The sequence below is a fragment of the Dromiciops gliroides genome, chromosome 2, assembly GCF_019393635.1.
Source record: "Dromiciops gliroides isolate mDroGli1 chromosome 2, mDroGli1.pri, whole genome shotgun sequence".
Taxonomy (NCBI): domain Eukaryota; kingdom Metazoa; phylum Chordata; class Mammalia; order Microbiotheria; family Microbiotheriidae; genus Dromiciops; species Dromiciops gliroides.
The window spans coordinates 1,749,503-1,772,898 of record NC_057862.1 but is presented as its reverse complement, the minus strand read 5'-3'; the positions used below and the strand labels follow the sequence as shown (position 1 = coordinate 1,772,898).

The 23,396-nt window shown below is 48.5% G+C and overlaps 1 protein-coding gene across 1 annotated transcript in view; it reads left to right on the top strand.

The window, feature by feature from the left end:
* The window catches only part of LRRC27 (leucine rich repeat containing 27), a 63,349-nt gene extending 42,757 nt beyond the window's left edge, over positions 1–20,592 (top strand). Inside the window, 3 exon segments of the mRNA XM_043989881.1 lie at positions 15,632–15,747; positions 17,695–17,821; positions 20,163–20,592. Of these exon segments, the coding sequence (XP_043845816.1) occupies positions 15,632–15,747; positions 17,695–17,821; positions 20,163–20,309 (390 nt within the window). The 3' untranslated portion in view covers positions 20,310–20,592.
* Positions 20,593–23,396: the final 2,804 nt, after the last annotated feature.

Sequence of the window (23,396 nt, the reverse complement as noted above, 5' to 3'; positions counted from 1 at the left end):
TGGCGCTTACCATCTGCCAGTCACTCTGTTAAGCACTTCACATCATTCTATCCTTTGATCCTCATAACACCCCTCAAGGTAGGTGCTGCTTTTATTGCCCCCTTTACAGATGAGGAAACTGAAGTGAGCCCAGTGAAGTCACTTCAGTTCACACAGCTAATTTCTGAGACTTTATTTTGACTCAGGTTTTCCTGGATTTGCAGTAAGTTCTGATTTCCCACATTTATTCTAATGGGAGAACACCTCTCACTGTGAATGAGAGCATACTACGGTTTAGTTTCAAAACAAAATTTCAACCAAATCAAATCAGGATTTTATAATCATTAGCGGGAACATTTCCTCTTAAATGAATTGGAGGATGGGAGGTACTTTGGGAAGAGGTGAGAAGCTCAAGAACAAGGCAGGATTTCTCCTGGCAGGTTCCTTTGGGGAAGGTTGGGGAATATGCCCCTGGAATGGTCTGTCAGGGATAGAGCGGCGTGTGCTTCAAATCACAGACATTTCGATTCAACAAGCACTTATTAAGTAGGAGCACTGTGTACCAGGGGTTCAGTGGGAGTTGGGAAGGCCTGAGTTCAAATCTCCCTGAGGACGCTGAACAAAGCAGAGTAACTCTTTGCCAGTCACCTAACCTTTGCCTGCCTCTGTTTTTTCATCTGCAAAACGTACCTATCTCCCAGGTTTGTTATAAAGATCAAATAAGGGGCAGCAAGGTGGCTCAGTGGATAAAGCACCGGCCCTGGAGTCAGGAGGACCTGAGTTCAAATCCGACCCCAGACACTTGACACTTACTAGCTGTGTGACCCTGGGCAAGTCACTTAATCCTCATTGCCCCAGAAAAAAAAAAAAAAGATTTATGAAATGCTTTGTGACTCTTAAGTCCCTACATAAACATAGTTATTTATGCTGATGATGGTTGCCACGAGTATGATTTTTATGAGGCATTTTGCTAAGTAGCAGGGGTACGGGCAAGAATGGGTAGGTAGCCTGCTCTCCAGGCCCTTAGCTGCGCCAACGTGGAAGCAGAGTAGTAGTAGCTACCAATGGATGTGGGTGCTGATCCTCCTTTGGGCGTCCTGTGTTTTAAGGAAGCTCTTCTCCCTTCATCTCCATCCATCACTGGCCTGTGTTAGAGAGGGGAAATGGGCCCAGAACCTCGGCCTGAACCCTCCCCTTCCAGCCACTGGGCTTTATCCATAAAGGAGAGCACACTTCCTTATCCCATTGCTTCTGGCATCTTGGGCTCCCAACAGATAGATGGGCTCCTGTCCTGTTGGCTTCCTTGGGGATGAAGGCACAGACTTCATGATGAAGGCCCTGTCCGGGCCACACTGAACCCACTTTTGTGTGCCACTGATGCATCATGGGAGCAAAGCAGCATCACTCAGCTTCTCTTCCAGCTTCTATAGAACCAGAGCACAAGCACTTGGTGGTTTGTCCTGAGCACTGAGAAAGGTATACTGAGGGGCAGCTAGGTGGCGCAGTGGATAAAGCATCGGCCCTGGATTCAGGAGGACCTGAGTTCAAATCCGACCCCAAGCACTTGACACTTACTAGCTGTGTGACCCTGGGCAAGTCACTTATCCCTCATTTCCCCACAGGAAAAAAAAAAGAAAGAAAGAAAGGCATACTGAAGAAGAGGCATTTCTCCTGGGAGACCATTCAGGTTTTTAACTTGACTGAGCAACTTGTGGAGTGATAAGAATAATTTTTCAGTAGTGTGCCTCTGTGGGTTTGTAAGCATCCTTCCCTTCATCCCTAGCTGCCCCCTACCTCAACTAGCCCTCCAGAGAGGGAGGGTATGTATGATGGGAATCATACTTGAGTCAGGGCTTCCTACCTTCCCGAACTTTTCAAACCCTGAGGCGATGACCTTGGAACAGCAAGAGTGCATGGATTGATTGAACCCATGAGGATGGATAACTCTTGGGAGCTCTCCTGTGGTTGGCTTCTGATGAATACTAACAGCATCTACAGACATTAGAAAAACAGGGAAGGAGGCAGGGCACCCAGATGTCTTTAGCTAGTCCCACTGTACTGATTCTTGAGGCTGAACAGAGACGGTGCTACTCGTGCCTCGTGCTCATTGGGGCATTGGAGAGGGGCCCACAGGCTGGGAGCTGCTGGCAGGAGCGTGGTTTCTGCTCTCTTCACATGTTTGTTGGCCAGCTGGCCTCAAGTTCCTGTGTAGCTTAGCTCATCATGCTCCTCTCTCTTCCTGAGTAAAAGAAAGGAAACCCCATTTGCTTCCCACATCTTATATCCGTTGTGTTCCTTGTATGTAGCAAGAGGATGGTTAAAGATGACAGCACTGATTGGCTCTGTCTTCTCCGTAACTGTGGAATGAAACTCTGTCTTTGGTTGTAACAAACTGGATTTGTTCTAATCCTGAGCAATGTAGTCATTCAGCTTCTGCCAATCCCTGCATGTAAGTCTTAAGAGCAGTCCTCAGGCTGGTATTGAAGGTCTGCCACAGTCAGCCTCCCCCCGCCAACCTAACACCCCAAAGTTAGGATGCTTCCCCACTTCCCAGTTGTGTCAGATGACTGTGTCACCAGAGGGTGGCTGACTACTGCTCCCCTCAGGGCCAGTACTGAAGGCATATGGGCATTTCTAGGACTACTGATCAAAAGCCCCGGTGATGCACTCCCCGTTGATGGTTAGAGTTTGTCAGCTATAAAAGCATCCTCCCAAACTGGGGCCACACACTCCCCTTTCTCACACAGGCCCTTAGAAAGAGAGCATAGGGCTAAAAGGTCAGTTCCCAGGTCCTAGGTACCAGCAGCCTTGTTTTCCCTCTTGGGAGTCTCATGACGTTTCCCTCAGGTATAGTTCTCTGCTAGACTGAAGCCTCAGGGGGTCCCCAGCGTGTCCTAATGCCCCTGCTACTTATGTCACTGCTCCAATGGCTCTCTAGACATTCATGGATACTGAGGTCTTCAGACCATCAGAAAGGAATCACCTGATCAGTGGAGATGGGGAGAGACAGAGAAAAATAGAGAGGGGAAAGGGAGGGGAAGAGACAGACAGATAAACAAAGAGAGCTAGAGAGAAAAAGAGTGGCAGAAAGGGGAAGAGAGGGGGAAGGAAGAAATAGAGAGGAAAGAGACATAGAAGAAAGGGAGAGAAAAGAGACAGAGAGAAAAAGAGTGATAGAGGGGGAAAGGAGACGGGGGAAGGAGAGACAGACAGATAAACAGACAAAGAGAGCTAGAGAGAAAAAGAGTGGCAGAAGGGGGAAGAGAGGGGGAAGGAAGAAATAGGAAAGAGACATAGAAGAAAGGGAGAGAAAGGAGAGACAGATAAAAAGAGATAGAAAAAGAGTGATAGAGGGGGAAGAAGAAACGGGGGAAGGAGAGAGACATAAAGAAAGAGAAAGAAAAAGTGATGGGGGGGAGGAAGAGAGATAAAAAGAGAGTGATAGATTAGGAGGAGGGAGAGGGAGAGAGCCAGGGAGAACGACACAGAGACAAGAGAGGTAAAGGAGAGAAGACAGAGATGGAGAGGAGGGATCAAAAGTTAAATAGGTTTGACTAAGTGCTTGGTCATTTTTTTAAGGCCAGGGGAGTGTTAAGTCAAAGGCTACACCACCTGGAGATCACCATTTGGACTGGCTGAATTAGACACCCCCTCTGGGTCTCCGTACAGCTCAGCCAACTGCTCTGGAGGACAGCACGAGGCCACCAAGTTGTGCTCAGAAGAGAGTGGGGAGGTGCAGCTAGGTGGCACAGTGGATAGAGCACCGGCCCTGGACTCAGGAGGACCTGAGTTCAAATCCAGGCTCAGACACTTGACACTAGCTGTGTGACCCTGGGCAAGTCACTTAACCCCAATTGCCTCACCAAAAAAGAAGAAGAAGAAGAATATGATGAGGAGGAGGAGAGGGAAAGAAAGGAAGAATTCCGTGCTCTGCCTCCCACCCACCCCCTCCAAGGGCAGTCCCTTGCCCATGGGATTCCTGCACAACGTGACTGCCTCTGTCCCTGCATTCTCACTCTCTGCTGAGGAGCAGTGCTCTCTCTGCACGTTTCAGTCGCCTCTGGCCCCGTCTTGTCATCTCCTGGGGCCACGGGTGTCCACAGTCGGCTCCCAAGAAGCTGGTTGAGAAGGTCGGGAGCACGGCCCTTTCTGGGAGATCCGGGGATCTCCTGCCAACAGGCTCTTTGCCTCGTTAGCCACTTTGTAGAAATGACACACTTCTTTTCGTGGTGGTGTTCTGTCTGTTTTGCTAGTGACTTTGGTGGCTTTGGCTGCAAACCCAGGTAGAGCCCAGCTCATCTTACTGCCTCTGAGCATCAGAGCTTACAAACCTTGGATTGTTGCCCGTTAATGGCCTTACAAGCCGCATCTTTGTCTTGTGTTGGTCCGGCAATGGTACCTTGTAGGTACACTCAGCTTCTTTTCTCCTTCCCCTCGGAGGTGAGCCTTAGAACCAGATCTGAGGACCCATGTTCCCTACATTAGACAGTAGTGAGGGAAAACAACCATAAGTCAACACGTGCTCAGCCCTGGCTGTGCTGAGCATGGACCCCAGGGGCTTGTCTCCCTTGCCCTTCCCCCATCACATAATTAGTATCATCCTCACGCTGACCACTGAACTGAAACAAATAACGTAGCCATCCGTGGTTCTCATGGTCCTTGCAGAACAGTCGTTTTGAGACTCTTATTTAGCTGAAATTGTGAAACCATTTTTTAATCAAATAACAGAGATATTGTGAGAGCCCCAACAGTGTTCTAACAACTGTGCGAGTCAACACAGGGAATAAGAAAAGTATAAGGCCTAATCCTTCCTGCCTTGAAGGTTCTCAGAGTCTCTCTGGGGAGATAGAATGATGGGCATGAAGCTGCCTCACTTACTAGCTGTGTGACCCTGAGCAAGTCACTTAACCCTTATTGCCCTGCAAAAAAAAAAAAAGTAACTAAATAAATAAGTGTAATCAGCGAAACTATTTTACCAAAATGTACCATAGATAATAAAATAATATCATTACTGAATACATATACCCCAAATGGCATAGCATCCAAATTTTTAAAGGAAAGGTTAAATTGATTATAAGAGGAAATAAATAATAAAACTACTGATTGGGAATCTCAATTTGTCCCCTCTCGGGCCTAGACACATCTAATCATAAAATAAATAAGAAAGAAGTTAAGGAGATGAATAGAATTTTAGAATGCTTGCTTAGATATGGGAATAGAAAGGATTATATTTGGGGCAGCTAGGTGGTGCAATAGATAAAGCACCAGCCCTGGATTCAGGAGCACCTAAGTTCAAATCCTGCCTCAGACACTTGACACTTACTATCTGTGTGACCCTGGGCGAGTAAGTCACTTAACCCTCATTGCCCCACCAAAAAAAAAAAAAAAAGTGTATCTTTCTTCACTGTGCATGACACCTTCACAAAAACTGATCGTGTATTATGGCATAAAAAACTCACAAACAAATGCAGAAAAGCAGAAATATTAAATGTGCCCTTTTGGGACAATAATGTAATAAAAATTACATATAAAAGGCCTTTGGAACATAGATTAAAGATTAAATAGAAACTAAATATTCTAATCCTAAAGAATGAATGGATCAAAAAACAAATCAGAGGAACAATAATTTCAATGAGACAATGTACCAAAATTTGTGGGATGCAACCAAAGCAGTACCTAAAGAGAAATGTATATCTCTAAATACTTACATCAATAAAAAATAAAAAAGCAGATCAAAGAATTGAGCATGCAACTAGAACAACTAGGAAAAGAACAAATTTTAAATCCCTAAAATAGAAATCCTGAAAATTAAAAGAGAGATTTGAATATTTTTTAAAAATTAAACAAATAGAGCGAGCTCTCAAATTCACAACACGATCACTCAAAAAAACCTCCAAATAATGACATAGGACAGTTCCTGAAGCAGCAAAATCCACAGAAGAACATGCTGAGATCATTTTCCAACCAAGGATGGCTTGGAAGGTCTGAAGGAGGGGGCTGCTGTTCTAAGAAGGGAGTGACGCCCAACTTCCACAGTTGCACTGACACAGATCCAGTCCCAGGTATACCAAGATAAGCTCAAAATCATTAGCAAATTAGGGAATGTGGAAAAAATTACCTATCATAAGGATGGATAATAGAAAAGTTCATGGCCAAACAAGATAGAGAGGATCATGGGAAGTAACTATTGGGTGGAGTAGTATGTTGTTGAAAATTCTAAATGTGGTTTCTAATCTGTCCCCCCCAGTTTTGGGGGGAAACTGGCTAAAATCACTGATAAATTCACTAAGAGTTTAGGCTTTTAAGGGATTATTAAAAGATATAAGATAGTAAAGAGAGAAAGATTGAGAAGAGATTTTTCATAGCATGGAAAGCCTAGCCTTCCTAAACTCTCATGTGAAGTCCTGCCACCATGCCAATCTCTCCAGCCAAAGAGAGAGAAGTTCCCCGCCAGCGTTCACTTCCTTCTTCATGTCCTCCTCCCAGAAATGGGAGGTTCTTCAAGCTGATTGGCTGGCATTATTCAAATTCATTGGTTCACAGGACCCGAAGGTGGTCTCGATGTAAAATTCAAAGTTTTTAGCTTCTGAAAACAATACCCTCTTAAGTAGCAGCCAGATGTGCTTACAATCGAGTTAACTGGAAGTAAGCCGGTGAGCAGTCAGCAGTTAGACACTCTCGCCCAATTCAGTCAGTTTAGATCAATCTCCAGATGGGCCCCCGAGTATCTGCTAAATCCCCGCATCTACCACATTCCATTATCTTGACACAGTAGTCTATTTAAACTGGGCAGTAAATGAGCCTAACTCATCAGAATTAGTTCAGAGACCTTAATCTCATCAGAATTGGCTCAAGGAAGGGAATAACATACACACTCAATTGTGTTTTTAAATGTATCATTATAATTAGATGCAATTTAAAATATTTAGCACAACAAAGTCAATGCAGACAAAATTAGCAGTAAATTTGGGGGTGGGGAGGAATTTACAGCAAGTTTTTCTGATAAAGATCTCATTTCTCAAATATATAGGGAACTAAGACAAATTCATCAAAATAAAGCCATTCCTCGATTGAGAAATGGTAAATGAATATAGTTTTCAGAAAAATCAAAGCTACCCATCATCACATGAAAAAATGATCTAAATCACCAATAATTAGAGAAATGCCAATTGAGACAACTGTAAGATGCCACCTCTCACTTATCATACTGGCTAACATTACCAAAAAAATGACAACTGTTGGAGGGGACATGGAAAAATTGGGACACTAATGCGCTCTTGGTGGGGTTGTGAACTGGTCCAGTCATTCTTGGAGCTGTTGAACCATAAATACCCTTTGACCCATCAATACCACCACTAGTTCCAGATCCCAAAGAGATCACAGAAGGACCTATTTATTCACAAACATTTATGGCAGTTATTTTTGTGGTGGCAAAGAATTGGAATCCAAAAGGATGTCCATCAGTTGGAGAGTGAACTGTGGTACATGACTGAGATAGAATACTGTTGTGCTGTAAGGAGTGATGAAGGGGGTGGTTTTGGAAAAGCCTGGGGATGCTTACATGAACTGATGCAAAGTAAAGGGAGCAGAACCAGGAGAACAGTGTACATAGTAACAGCAGTTTTGGAAACAGATTCCAAAGGGTTCAGAGGACTAGACAAGAAGGTGCTCCCTACAAATCCCCATCAGTCTTTTTAGACAACTCCCTTTTTTCCTCACCAACCCTCCTAGACTCAGACCCTAACTCTCAATTCCTCTGTCAAATGAAAGGTTAGGCTTTTTAAAAATCCATTTTAGCTGGAGTTTGAAGAACAGAGACTTGAGCTAAGCTGGTTAGGCACCTGTTACAAAAACAGAGCACGCAGCAAAGCCACCTGGCACCCTGAGGACACTGCTGGATGTCCCTGTTAAAGAAAATTGGCTTTGAGCCATTCGATTTCTTGCTTCCCTTTAGAAATAGGAGCCGTCAGTGGGTTTGTAAAATATACTGTGTTTATCTTCAACTTTATATTCTGGGTGTGTGGCTTTAAAAGTAAAGGTTACAGCAGCCTCTTGTCTAGTCCTAAGCCCTTGGAAATGTTTCCCAAAACCAAGTGAATACATTCCCACAGTGGCCAGCTTCCCTTCCCTCATCCGACAGTTCTAACTCACTTATGCCCAAGGTGTGGGGAGCAAGAGCTGTCCAGGTAGCAGGTGAGCTCCCTGGCCACCTCTTAGCCCAAGCCACAGTAGCAACATCTCTCCTTCAGGGTGCTAGGGGTGCCCCTGGTCGGGGGCGGGGGTCAAGTGTCTTTCTCTTCAACTGAAGGAGAGTAAGCCTAGGCATAATCTGATAGGCATGCAGTCCAGATTTGGGAAGAGCATCTCTGAAAGGGAAAATAGGAGCCATCCCAAGTACTAAAATGTGCCAAAGAAAGTTAACCTAAAGAGGGATGGGAGATGTTCCAAAGTAAATGCGGAGCACATAAAAACAAATGATCCCAATGAGGAAGAAAGACGGGGGCACACCAAGAACTCAGCCTGAATTTTAAAAAGAAACGTCCAGGAGGTGGAAGTCAGGCCATGATTCAGAGCGCAGCAGGGCTCTGCAAACAGCATTGGGAGTGCGAGAGCCCAGGTGAGCAGAAGCGGCCCAGGGAAGCCAGTCACAGACAACTAAATAGCAGGGTTGGGTTTCTGCTGTTGGCTCTAGTGGGAGGAAAAGGAGGATCCAAGAAGGGGCAGGACTTTGGCTTGGGTTGGGTGGCGCAGAGAAAACCTTGCTGCTCCATTCCTGCTTTGTTTCTCTCCTTCCATCAGAAGTGACAGAATAGAAATGACTCACAGGGAGAGAGTGAGAGGGGGCCTCTCCGCATGTGAGTCACCTGGCACGGCTGGACTCCTTCCCTGGCTCCTGAAAGGACTGGCAGATGTGGTCGCAGAGGCATTAGCAGTTACATGGAAACAGGAGAGGGGCCCACGACTCAAGGGGGACCAATGGCCCCATTTTCCAAATAGGGAAGGAAGCAGTCTGCAGACTAGACGCCAGTACACTTGATGCTGCTTCCTGGGAAGACTGAGATAGGATCGTTAAAGGGAAGGCAGGTGACGATCCTGGAAGGGAAAACGTGCTTCCAAAATCTAGCATGGCAGCTTTGTCAAGAACAGGTCAGGGGGCAGCTAGGTGGCGCAGTGGATAGAGCACCAGCCCTGGATTCAGGAGGACCTGAGTTCAGGTCTGGCCTCAGACACTTATCACTTACTAGCTATGTGACCCTAGGCAAGTCACTTAACCCCAATTGCCTCACAAAAAAAAAAAAAAAAAAAAAGGAACAGGTCAGGCTGACTAGGCCCATTTCCCTTTTTGATCAGACGACTAAGCTAGAAGGTAAGAGCTTGTTGATAGAGCGTACCTGGATGTTAGCCAGCTTCCTGTCAGTCTCTCTCCTTGGTTTGGAGAAGAACATAAGGAGGTATGGATTGGGCAATCATACCATTGGCTAGTCAGACACAGAGTAATGTGAGTGGCAGGAGATTGCAGGGGGAGACCCCTGTGTTTGGCCCTGTGCCGCCTACCTCGTATCGGTGACCCAGATGACGGGACCAACAGAGGACGTCAGGCTGGGAGGGAGGACTGCTAACAGCAGTGGCAAAGATAGCATCGAAAAGGCTCTTGACAGGCTAGAGCATCAGGGTGAGGCTAGGAAAGTGAGGTTTGTTGGGAAGAAATGTACAATCTTGCCCCCAAAATCAATTTTGAAATAAGGTAGGGGAGGCACAGAGAGGCTGCCGTCTCTCAGTCAGGCACGGGGGACTCCAGGCTCAGTACGAGACAGCGGCAGTGCTGGGTGAGCCCGTGTGTGGAGTAGGCACCAGACCAAGTGTCCCGAGGAGGCTGACCAGCATGGGCAGGTCCTTGAGGTTGGTTCTGAAGAAGAGAAGATTCAGGGGGGCTGGAAAGGTTGCCGTACGGAAGGAGGGGAGCAGAAAGCAGAAACAAGCTGGGAAGAAGCCAGTTGGCCCTTATGTCAGCAGAATCTTACAGTCAGAGCAGCCCTGAGGTCCGGCTCCTTAGAGGATGGCCCGCAGTCACCGCCCGGGCATGTTCTGCTCCTAGGGAGCCTTTCCTTAATGAGTTGGCCATGAGGCCCCTGAGGTCACTGGCAATTCTTAATTGTGTGTTTCTATGAAGTGAAACGGGCACCTCGAGCAGGAGAGCTGGGGGGGGGGGGACAGTGAATAGGGGGATGAAATCAGCCCAGAGTGGAAATGTCCCTTGGCACAGCTCGATAGTCTGCCGGCCAGTGCCGAGGGACAGGGCGAGCCTCTGACTACAGCATCACTTCGGTAATGACTATGTCCGTTTCCATGGATTCCAGTGAAACTCCCAGACCATTTGCACGGCTCCAGCCTTAGCTACCATGGGCACGAAGGCCACTGACAGGTGCCAATAACAGTCACGTGTGCCTGTGTCCCAGCCCCAGAAAGACTGGGCCGCAGCCATGGTGTCTCAGGCCCCAAAGGGGTTCAAGGTTCACCGATCTTAGAGAGAGACAAGGTGGAGGAGAGGGAGGCCCTTACTCAGACCAGGGGATGAACATGGCCAGGAGACTACAGGCAGTGGCCAGAACCTGGGGTTCATGTTAGAGTTTGGGTTCACCTGGTTGGCTTCCCTGCCTCATGGCTCCATTCCAGTCTGTTCTCTGCTCAGCTGCCCAAGCGGTGGGCATGAAGATGGGATTGGATTGCAGTACACATGCGTGCATACACACGCACAGATATCTACACACATATATGCACACAGACACAGACACGCGCTCACACTCTCAACTCCAAGGGCTCCCCATCACCTTCAGGAGCAAATACAGAATTCTCGGTTTGGCATTCAGAGCCCTTCATGACCTGACCCCCTCTGCCCTTTTCTGGCTTCTTACACCTCCCTCCCTCCCCGCCGCTCTACCAGCCTCTTGGCCGCTCCATCTCTTGGCCCCAGGTGTTCTCTCTGGCTTTCTCCCATGCCTGGAAGCTCTTCCTCCTCTGACTCCCCTCAGGTTTCAGCTTAGATCCCACCTTCCCCAGGGGGGCTTTTCCTGGTCCTGTTGTTTGTGTCACTGACAACACCTGAGAAAGCCAAGGCCGAACTGTAGCGGACATGGGGCCAATTAACTTCACTTGAGTGTATTTTTATTGGAGAGCCCATGAAGTCCCATTGACTTTTCCTCGTGCTTCTTCTCAGTTTGTTTGTTCAGAGCAGCATAGAAGTGTGCTCATCCCAGACGAGGGGGGACGCAACCCGCCTCAAACACTGGCTAACGCTTCCTTTTCTAACTACAAGAAGTTGCCTGACTTTTCTGGTGAGAGGGATTTCTCATGTGTGACAAGTAAAACTAAATGAGTGGTCACCTTATTCCTGTCCCCAATGTGGGGAAAGCTAGGTAGGGTTTACTTATAAATTAGAAGCTTTAGCACTAGTTTAGGCATTAAGCTTTTTTTTTTTTTTGAGGCAATTGTGGTTAAGTGACTTGCCCAGGGTCACACAGCTAGTAAGTGTTAAGTGTCTGAGACCGAATTTGAACTCAGGTCCTCCTGACTCCAGGGCCCGTGCTCTATCTACTTCGCCACCTAGCTGCCCTGGCATTAAGCATTTATTAAAGTATATAAGAGGTTAGCAAAGAAAGAACACATGTCTCTGAAAGAATAGGAAAGCCTAGCTAGGATCTATGGGAAAGAGAAGAGAAAAAGCTGTCTCCACCTAGCAGAACCAAGCCACCAAGAGAGAGTTCCTGTCTCTCTGAGGGCAGAAACTCCCTGTGGGTCAGGAAGAGAGGCAGTCCCCACACACTGCTCCAAGCTAATTGGCTGGTAGCATTCAAGTACATTGATTGACTCGACTTAAAGATGGTCCATGAACAGAACGTGCCAAGGTCAGAGTTCAAATCCTCTCCTCAGGAACAAGGCTTTGTGAGGTGACTTCCTGTTGTTGGGTTGACCTTAAGGTCAACCCATGCTCTCTCAGCAGGGAGGAGCCCTGGTAATAATATTCTCACACTTGCAATGGTCATGAACTTCTGTGGCATCATCACTGGGAACTTATGCCCTGGAATATCAGGATCCTGTTACTGCACCAGAGTGGGAAAAAGCCCTTTATGAGCCAAACTAACCTGGTCATTTTCCTGATGGACTCCATTTTAGCTTCAACCCCAGCCCCCCACCCCAAAGGGTGGAGGGTATGCCAACAAGCCGAGGCAGGGCTTCAGGCAAGGCTTTCCCTGGGCCTCAGGCCCCTGTCATGAGAAGGCTGTAGGTGCATCATCTGATGAAATTCCATCATCGCCATGGCAAAGTGGGCATCACTGGTGAGTTCTGTGCTGGCTGGCTTTGGATTTCATAGCTACATTCCTAAACCACGTTTAAAGTTGTATTTTAAAATTTTGAATAACTTAAACAATAACAGCAGCAACAACAGAAAAACCAAACAAGCTTACCTGATCCCACAGTGTCTGGGATTCTTCTCCCAGAGCACTTTTCAAGCTGATGTTGGTGGATTGTCGTTCACAGGAATCTGACTTGGTCATTTTTAGCTATTTTCAACAACAACAAATGCAAGTGTTTAATTGCAGGAACTCAATATTTAATTTGAAAATTCCCATTTCTTGCTGGCTATAGCAAAAAGAAATTAAAGGAATTAGAATAGGGAAATGAGAAAACAAAACTCACTCTTTGCGGATGATATGACGGTATACTTCGAGAATACTAGAGAATCAACTAAAAAACTAGTTGAAATAACTTTAGCAAAGTTGCAAGATATAAAATAAACCCATATAAATCATCAGCATTCTATAAATTGACAACAAAATCTGGCAGGAAGAAATAGAAAGAGAAATTCCATTTAAAATAACTGTAGACAATATAAAATATTTGGGAGTCTACCTGCCAAGACAAACTCAGGAACTATATGAATACAATTACAAAACACTTTTCACACAGTCAGATCTAAGCAATTTGAAAAATATTAATTTCTCATGGGTAGGCCAAGCCAATATACCACAATTACAGCTCTACCTAAATTAATCTACTAAATTCAGTACCATACCAATCAAACTACTCCAAAAAAGTTATTTTATAGAGCTAGAAAAAAATAACAAATTCATCTGGAAAAACAAAAGGTCAAAAATATCAAAGGAATCAATGAGAAAAAATGTGAAGGAAGATGGCCTAGCCATAGCATATCTCAAACTGTTATAAAGTATCAGTCATCAAATCTATCTGGTATTGGCTAAGAAATAGAGTGGTGGATCAGTGGAATAGATTAGATACACAATGCATTATAGCAAATGACCATATTAATTTAATGTTTGGTAAACTCAAAGATCCAAACTTTGGGGATGAAAACTCATTATTTGACAAAAACTGCTCAGAGAGCTGGAAAACAGTATGGCAGAAACTAGGTGTAGACCAACATCTCACCATATGCAAGATCAGGTCAAAAATGGTACATGATTTATAACATAAAGAGTGCACCACCTGGGGCAGCTAGGTGGCACAGTGGATAAAGCACCAGCCTGGATTCAGGAGGACCTGAAGTTCAAACCAGCCTCAGACACTTGACACTAGCTGTGTGACTCTGGGCAAGTCACTTAACCCCCATTGCCCTGCAAAAAAAAAAAAAAAAAAAAAGTGCACCATCAGTGAATGAGGGGAGTATGGAACATTTTACCCATCAGATCTATGGATCAGGGAAGAATTTAGGACCAAATAAACTATAGAGAGAGAGCATTAGGAAATGTAAAATGGGTAATTTCAATTATGTAAAATTTAAGAGTTTTTGCACAATGGAAACAGAAGGAAAGTGGAAAACTGAGGAAAATATTTACATCAGGTATCTGATAAAGGTCTCATTTCTCAAATATATGGAGATTGGAAGATACAAGTTATTTCCAGTTGATAAATAGTCAAAGGATCTGAACAGGCAGTTTTCAGATAAATTAAAGTTTTCTACAGTCATGTGAAGACATGTTCTAAATCACTATTGATTAGAAAAACACAAATTAAAACTACTACCACCTACCAGATTGGCTAATATGACAGCAAAGGAAAATGATAAATGTTGGAGGGAATGTGGGAAAACTGGGACACTAGTGCACTGTTGGTGGAGTTGTGAACTGATCCAACCATTCTGGAGAGCAATTTGAAATCATGCCCAAAGGGCTATAAAACTATGTATGCCCTTTGATCCACCAATACCGCTCCTAGTTCTGTATCCCAAAGAGATCAAAAAAAAAGGGGAAAGGACCTATTTGTACAAAATTATTTCTAGCAGCTCTTCTTGTGATAGCGAAGAATTGGAAATTTGAGGAGATGCCCATCAATTGGGGAATGGCTAAACATTCCATTGTAATGGAATGCTATACTATAAGACACCACAAGCAGGATGATTTCAGAAAGGGCCTGGAAAGAGTTACATCACCGGTGCTCAGTGAAGTGAGCAGAACCAGAGAATGTTGTACATGGTTGTACAAACAGCAGCATGATAAGAAGGCCCAATTGTGGATGACTTGGCTTTACTCAACAATACAATGATCCAAGACAGTTCCAAAGGGTTTCAGGATGAAAAAGGGCCCTCTTCCTTGCAGAGTAAGAACTTCTGGCATCTTTATGGATTGAAGCAGACTTTTTCACCTTCTTTCTCTTTTTAGTTTGAGTTTTCCACAAAATGACTATATGAAAATGCTTTACATGATTGCACATTAACAACCTGTATCAGATTGCTGACCTTCTCAGGGAGGGAGAGAGGGAGGAGAAGAGCGCAGAGAATTGGAACTCAAAAATTCTTTTTAGGGGCAGCTGACTGCGTAGTGGATAAAGCACCAGCCCTGGATTCAGGAGGACCTGAGTTCAATCCGGCCTCAGACACTTGACACTTACTAGCTGTGTGACCCTGGGCAAGTCACTTAACTCCCATTGCCCTGAAAAAAACCCCAAAACAAAACAAAAGTTCTTTTTAAACGATTGTTAAAAATTGTTTTTACATGTAACTGGGGGGAAATATTAGAAAAAAAATTTAATTTTAAAAAATCCTGTTTGACCAGTTGAGTTTTATTTGTTTGTTTTTATTTCTTGGAGTGATTAAATGTCAGGGACCCTCCCTTCAGACTTACCTCTGGATATGGCACAGGCCGTCTTCGGAGGCCCCATGTAACCATACTAATGATCATCATGACTGACCTCTAGAAAGTCCTCACTGCGTGCCCGGCTTTGTGCTAAGCATGTCACAGTCAGTGTCTCCTTTGATCCTCACAACAACCCTGGGAGGTAGGGGCTGTCATCTCCATTTTACAGATGAGGAAACTGAGGCAAACAGGACTAAAGCCGGACAGTCAGTGTCTGGGACCACGAGTCTGTGTGTGTCAGGTGCTCTGGCTGCCCCTCAGATGCAGAGATCCAAAGGACCTTCGAGCCCATCAAACCAACCCGTCATTTTCAGGTAACGAAACGGAGGCCCTTGCTTGTGAGGACGGGCTTCGTTCGGACGAGGCGTTGGCAATAGCCAGCAAGCCTCGGGAAATCTTTGGCGAGGGCGGCCCCTGCGCCTCCCTGAGGGAGGACAAAGGCCCTCTCCAGCTTGGTCTCCAGGCGGTGACGGCTTGTTCACGCTGATTGTTGCATTTTTCAGGCACTGGGAAAAGCCCCGTTTGCAACTGACCCAGTGGATGACAACAAGGAATTCCACTTCCTCGAAAAAAAGAAACCGATGCGAGTGAAACTGACGCAAGCACAGGACGAGCTCAGGTCGGTCACTTGTCTGTCTGGAAGTGTGGAAGGAAGCAGCGCTTTGGAGACACAAATGGTCTCTGGCTGTTTTTAAACAAACCACTCTCCTCACCTGGTGTGGGTACCTTCCCTGAATTCAGCACAAATGACAAAGCACCTACTACGTGCAAAGCCAAGCATGGGCTTTAGCGGAGTGTCCTTCCTCCCCCAGGACACTCTGCCAGGGTGCTCAGTAACTGGTCTTGAGTTTATTGAAGAGCCCTGCACACACGTGTACACACACACACACACACACACACACACACACACACACAGTGACACACCCTTCTCTAGGATCCAGGCTCTCAAGAGTGTGATGTTTAAAATCTAATGTAGTTCCTTACCTGCCACCCCCTCACAGTTTGGGGGGGGGGGGGAACTGGCTAAGATTTACTGATAAATTCAGCAAGAGTTTAGGCTTTTAAGTATTTATTAAAGTTTATTAGAAGTTAGTGAAGAGGGGCAGCTAGGTGGCACAGTAGATAGAGCACCGGCCCTGGAGTCAGGAGTACCTGAGTTCAAATCCGGCCTCAGACATTTAATACTTACTAGCTGTGTGACCCTGGGCAAGTCACTTAACCCCAATTGCCTCACTAAAAATTAAAAAAAAAAGAAGTTAGTGAAGAGAGAGAAGGGTGAGAACAGATCTCTATAGGAATGGGAAAATCCTAGCTTAGATCTATGCGGGATAGACAGAGAGAAAACCTTGCCTTTTCTCTGTCTGCCACCAAACCGAAGTCCCCGACAAAAAGAGGGTGATTCAGTGAGCCAGCCTCACCTTCCTACTTCCTGTCTCGCTCCCTGAAAGGGGAGGTCTTTCAAGCTACTTGGTTGAGAGTGCTCTCATGTTGATGACTTAGTCCACAGCCTCTGAGAACAACACCCCACTCGGGCTGGCCAGGTGTGGTCTTGATTTAATCAACCTTAAGTAGGTTCTCAGTCAGTCTCTCAGTCTCACCCGATTCAATCAATTCCAAATCAGTCTTCAGGCGGGGCCCCTGGGCATCTGCCAAATCCCATTATTTTATCACAAGAGCACCCAAAGAGGATCACTGTGGGCTTGTAGAGGGGGTCTGGGATGGGAGCTCCAGGAATCAGTCCTTTAGCACTGTGCTGTGTAACATTGGAGGGGAACATCTGCTGCTGTCATTGTGACCCCAACCCACCGACCCAAATGCCTCCTTTCTGTCTGAAAAAGGGGAGCCTGGCTTCACCTTTCCTCACCTGTCCTCACCTGTCCTCTCCTGGAAGGGCAGGGAAGACTTTGTTTACTATTCATTAGGAGCACAAAGCAAACCTTGTAAGCTAGGAGAGCTGGACACTGGGGGAATTGGAATGGTCCAAGCTACCCAGACCTGGGCAGTCAGAGAGAGAACTTGCCTCACGGGCTGCTCATGCAGCACACGAGGCCAGGCCTGAGGCTGGCACAGGGCGTCTGCCCGTCCTTCTTTGCAGGGGGGTGTGGCAGGTTGCCCCAAATCTTGGGATCCTATCTGGCTGGTGTCTCTCCATGCTGACACCGGCCTGAGACAGCAGCCAGGAACATACCCATGAGAGCCCTTGGGTTTATCCAGCCTACAAGGGCAAATCATGGGCAGTCTGTCCATGCAGACAGACCTGAAGGCAGGGGCTACACCCTGGCCCCTTCCCCATCCATCCCCAACACCCCTTGCTCTATGACTGTACGTCAAGGAACCCGTCCGCGGGTGCTGGACGTGAGTCAGTGGTCAGTGTGTGCCCTCTCTCCAGGCTGGCAGACCACGTGTGCCCAGGGACCCCAGTTCATTGGCTGGGGTGGGGTGGAGCCTTGATCCCCCTCCTCACACAGTCAGAAATGTGGGCACTGTGCTTTTGTCTTGTCTGGTTTGGGTGCCTCCTAAAAGAATGAGTGCATCTAAAGGCGTCCTCAACCTCGTGTCTCCTCAGAGCCTCCAAAGACAGAGAGATAGAAGAGCGGATAAAGCAGCACATGGAGGCCTTATGGGAAAGGAGGAAAAAGGCCAAAGGAGCGCCTCAGGAGGAGATCAAGAAGGCCGCCCGCGACTTTGAGATTGTGCGTAGGGTGGGCTCTGCCCAGAGCGTCACTGCTCTCTGAGCTTCAGCTTGTGCTGCCCAGCCTTCTTCCTCCCCAGAATGACGGGCGGGCACCCAGGGCCTCCCCACAGTTCCCCAGACTCTAATCAGGACCTGCAAGGCAGCTGTGTGTGTCCCCATGCATCCAGCCTGGGGCGCACCCTGGCAGCCTCTCCTCTCCAGGGAGACATTCCTCCTGAGAGGGAGAAAACAAGAGCTGGGGCCCGGAGGCTGCCCATTCTCCTCCCCTCAGGAGTTCAGGGGAGGTCATTCTGGGGGCAAGCAGCCCCCCATCCCTATTCCTTAATGACAAAGGGGCCCCCAGATGCCAGCTCTGCAGTGGGTACAGACAGTGACAGATCAGAGGACGTGGACACGGGCACCTGAGCCTGACACCACAGGGGTGGGGGGCTCACCCGCTGGGAGCTCAGCTCACCAGAGACAGTCCCTAGTGCAGCCAGCAAAGGGCGGGCGTGATAAGAGAGTTCCTGCTGCTTCCTGGGGCGGGGGGGTATTGGGGGGGGGGGGTGTTGGGGGGTGGGAGACAGCCTGAGCTAGAGCAGTGGTGGTGGGGAGGAAGGGCATCTTGGAGGTATAGTCATTCACAGCTGGCGGGAGGGGAAGGGGCTCCCATGGAGGGGAATGACAGTGGGGAAGGCATCTAGCCCTGCAGGGAAGATGGAGGGTGCAGTTCTAGACGGTCTAGTTGGAGGGGTTCGTCTTCCACCTCCTAGAACAAACTCCAGGAGGCTGAGGGGCAGCAGAAGAGATGAGAGCGGGAGTGGCGCAATCAGGACTTTAAGGGAACTTCCCAGGGGAGGGGAGGGAAGGGAAGGGGCCGTTAGACACAAGGACCAGCCGAGAGAGCGTGCTGTCCCTTAAGCCAGAGAAGGGGACTTCAGTGTCCGGAAAGGCCTTCCTCGGAGGCCCTGAATCACACCACATCCCCCTCTGAACCTTTAAAACACCCCCAACGGGGCAGCTAGGTGGCGCAGTGGATAGAGCACTGGCCCTGGAGTCAGGAGTACCTGAGTTCAAATCCGGCCTCAGACACTTAACACTTACTAGCTGTGTGACCCTGGGCAAGTCACTTAACCCCAATTGCCTCACTAAAAAAAAAAAGAAAGAAAGAAAAAGAAAAACACCCCCAACACACACAAGCCTCTTATCCTTCCCTATGAAGTGCCCGCTGTGGTCTGACCTTAGGGTTTGGTACAGTGTGGGCCCAACCTCCATCAATGGAAAGCCGTGCGCTGTGGTGCCACCTGGCCGCCCCGCAGTGACTAATCACATCTCCATTGCCAGCTGGAATGATCCTTTCTCCATCCTCCTCATGGTCCTTGGCCCCACCCATCCCTGTCTCCTCCCTCAGCTCGCCTCTTGCCTGTCTGACCTCCCCACCTTGGTCTGGACACTCAGAGAGTTCTCTTTGTACTCGGTGACTTGGCAAACTCCTCGTTCCCATGGATTCCATTAGTCTTGATGCCAATGCTTCTCCCATCTGCTTGTCCATCCCTCACCTCTCTCTGGGTCTCCACCTGCCTACTGAACACCTGGAACTAGAAATTCCATAGACGCAAAACTGAATTCACCTTTCCATCCACAGGCTCTCATTGTCAAGGGTACCACCGTCTTCCTGTCCCTTGGGTGTCATCCTTGACTCCTCCCCATCTCTCACCATCCAGTCTGTCCCCAAGGCCTGTTGGCTTCACCTTTGCACCATCTTCTTTTCTCTGCCCTCCTTACTCAACCAAGGGCAGCTAGGTGGCGTAGTGGATAGAGAACTGGCCCTGAGTTAAAATCTCACCTCAGACACTTGATAGCTGTGTGACCCTGGACAAGTCACCTAACCCCAATTGCCTTAAACATCCAGAGCCATCTCCACTCCCCCTGATCTCTATCTTGGCATGGACCCAGATGGCTCTGGAGGAGAGGGTGAGGTTGGTGACCTTGCACAGCCCTGCCTCACTTCAATCCAGTTCAGTGCAGGTCATGACATCACCCCAATGTCATGGTCCTCTTGGAGAGTGAAGAACAGACAAGAAGCAGCTAGCCTCCCCTGGTGCAGGCCCCAGCCCCTCACACCTGGGTTTCTCTGCCCCAGGGCTCTCCCTAGTCTGTCCATCCTCTGCTCAGCTCTCCTCTGACCCCGTCACCCCCTTACATAGGTAACTCCAGTGGCTCCCTGTCACTTCCTGTGCTCCCAAGGAAACCCTCTTGGTGCATCCTCAGCATTTAGCCCGGGGCCTGATGCACGGTTGCTGCTTCCCAAGTGTTTCTTGCCCGACTGACCTCTGTCTTCTCTCCATCCCACCGCCCAGGCCAAAAAGCTGCAGGATGACGTCCGGAGGAGATATGTGGACCCTGACCTGAGGAGAGAGTACCGGTTCACTGCCTTTACTGGGGAGGTGGATCTTCTGGCACCCATGCCGCAGTCCCAGAATATATTTTTTAACATGAAGTTTTAGGGACATGGGGGGTTTTGCCTCCTCCACCATCACTGGAGTACCTTCCAAAGTGAGACTTTGTGTTCTTTTCTACTTGGGGAGAAATATTCAAATAAGTCGTTATTTATTTCCCAGTCAGCCCACAGCACATGTTTTCAATATGTTGCTTTTTCGAAGGCTACAAAGTGTTTTCACTGCATTAAACTAAATGCTATACGGTCCATGACCCATGCATTGATCATCTACATGAACAAATTTCACAGCAGCCTGATCGGGGCAAAGTCATTTTTAATATCAATAAATATATGAGCTATTTAGAGATTGCCTCCTTGTTCTCAATCCGTCTGAGTTTCATTTCAGATGAATCACGCCCTAGATTCCTGAAACAACTTGAAGCTTTGACTGCTGACCCCCTTTTGGTGGTCCCTAAAGAATCATAGAGAATGGGGGAAATGCCCAGAATTAGGGACAGGCAGATGTGCTGGGTTTTCAAAAGGAGGCAGTGCCACGTGCCAGGTGCTCTTACAGACTTCCCAGAGCAGCTTGTTAAATGCATGGCTTGGGAGCCTCCAGGGCTGGCAGTAGGGATCCTTTGAAGCCAGCATGGGTTCACTGAGAATATCGTGTAAGGTAAACCGTCTTTATCTCCAGGGGTGGCGCCATGACCCCCCCTCGCCAGATAGATGAGAGAAAGGTTCTGGCCTTAGACTGGGCAAAGTCCTGGAGACATAGTGCACAAGATGGGAGTTGGGTTGGACGGAGATGCCCGGCGCTGCTGAGCAACAACACCGACCTCAGAGGGAAAGTCTCCAGCAACCAGGGCTCCCTCGGGGCCGTTTTCTGTCCCGCATTTTAAATGGTGACTTTGATGGTACGCTCATAGCATGCTTGTGACATTTGGGGGCAGCCTTGGGATAATAGGTGGGCTCAGTCCTTTCTGGATCTCTTCAGTGGGAACACTCCCTCTGCGTGCCTTGGTAGGTAGGTAAGAGCTGGATGGAGTGTGGGGGAAGGAAGTCCCTGTTCCAACGTTCTAGGGATGTGGTTCTCTGAACCAGCATGGGAGGCAGGGCCTGCCAGAGCTGAGGGCTCCTTCCAAGGGCATGGGCCTTGGAGAACCAGGGTCACCGTGCCAAGATGGCGCATCTAGCAGAATGTAGGAGAAGAGAGACTTCAGCAGCCCGGCACTGCGCGTGTACAGTTTTGTACTTTAGTTAAGAATCCACTCCCACAGGGACAGCGAGGGAGATCACCAGTCACACGGAAAAGGCTTTAGATCACCGCAAAATGAGGGCAGCGAAAGCCTTAAGCTCTCCAAGACTGTTTGGGGGGGGGCGGGTGTTTCAATCGTGTCTGGCTGTTCATGACCCCATTGGGGGTTCTCTTGACAGATAGATCTGAGGGGTTGGCCATTTCCTCCTCCAGCTCATTTGACAGATAAGGAAACTGAGGGCAAACAGGGTGAAGTGACTTGCCCAGGGTCATGTAGGCTAGGAAGTTCAGAGGCTACATTTGAACTCGGGTCTTTCTGACTGCAGGGCCTAGTGTCCCATGCATCATGGCAGCACCTAGCTACTGTGTCTTTATGAACAGGAACATGTTATTCAGAAAGCACACATGCATAGTGTGTTCACTGGGTTGACTAAACCCTGTCCAGAGAACTGCATCCACTTCAGACCCAGACAAGTCAGGCCTGTCCTGAAGAAGAGAAAACTCAGCGGGGGTCTCAAAAACCACAGGACCACTTGGTCCCCTCAAGTCCTTTGGTGTTTCCAGCCTTGAGAGGAGAGACTGAGTGGGGAGCCTGTGCTGGGGTGCTCTGATGGCTCCAGACCGAGGGTGTCGGCCAATCCTCACAGCAGCCCTGGGAGGGAGGCGCGATCATATCACTGCCCCCCCAGACGTCTGCTCTCGCCTTGTAGCGAGGGCGACCCTGCTCCTGGTAAAATGGGCCTGGACCCCCTGTACGAGATGAGAGTGCAGAAGAGGTGAGAGTCACACAGACTGAGTGCTGAGGCTCTCTGAGGTTGGTTGGGGCTATCTGTGACACAGAGCCAACTACCCAAAGAGCTGAGAGCGGCCCTGACAGCTGATGGAGCCTCCCCACTAGATTGTGAGCCCCTTGACGACAAGCACTTTGCCCAGTGCTTGGGCACGTATTGAAACCTGAGGAAAGTGTCCTGCCGGACTCATGGCAGAGAAGTCCAGAAGTGGGAAGCCACCAGGTGGCAGCAGAGAGCCGGCCAGGCCAAGGCCAGCCCCAGAGGGTGTCCGGGTGTGCTTCCTCCACGCGCCAAAATGAGTGGGGAGTGTCGGTCAAGTGCCATGTTCTAGGTCTCAGTTCGCTGATGGATGAAGCCACCGGTCCTTGGAATGTGACCTGAGATGGGGGGGGGGGGGGGGTTCAAGAGCAGGAGTCAGGAGGAGCAGGGAGGGAGAAAGAAGCCCCTCCTGTAGCATGACCAGTCAGAGCAGGGGACCCGGACGAAAGGTGCGGGCACCTGGACCTGGGGCATGAGCAAGGTCTCGCCCAGAGAAGGGGTGCCCCCCCTTAGTAGAAATCTTTCCAGATCCTCCTCCCCAGAATAGCGCTCCCCTCTCCAGGCTACTAGGGCCTTCTCTGGGGATGGGCAGAACGCCTCGGAGGAGGCGACGTCCTAGTGGGCAGAGGCCATCCCTCGGCCTTCCCCTCGCCTTCCAGGAGTCTCGAACACTGGGCACCGGGCTTGATGCTTGCTAGGGGAGACAGCAGGGGCTCCGTGCCTCCCCTGGGGACAGGACTGAAGAATTAGGGTTGAGGATCCGAGGGCACCCAGCAGGGCCAGAGCCCAGGTGGAGGAAGCTGGGAATTTCCCAAATAAAGGGAGGAGCAAGAATAAAGGCGACCAGGTAAGTGGGATGGCTGAAGGAAAGCCCGCTTGGAGGGCAGGGGGAAGGGCAGTCGGCCGTGCGGGGTCCAAGCTCTGCTGCTGGGAACAAAGACCACCGGAGATCTCAGGGTAAACTGTCTTGCCCCCTAATTCCCTGGGGAACACTGGAGCGATCCTGCAGGTACGTGTCAGTCACCGCAGCATTCAAGGCTGCCCAGTACATCCAGGCAGTCACAGC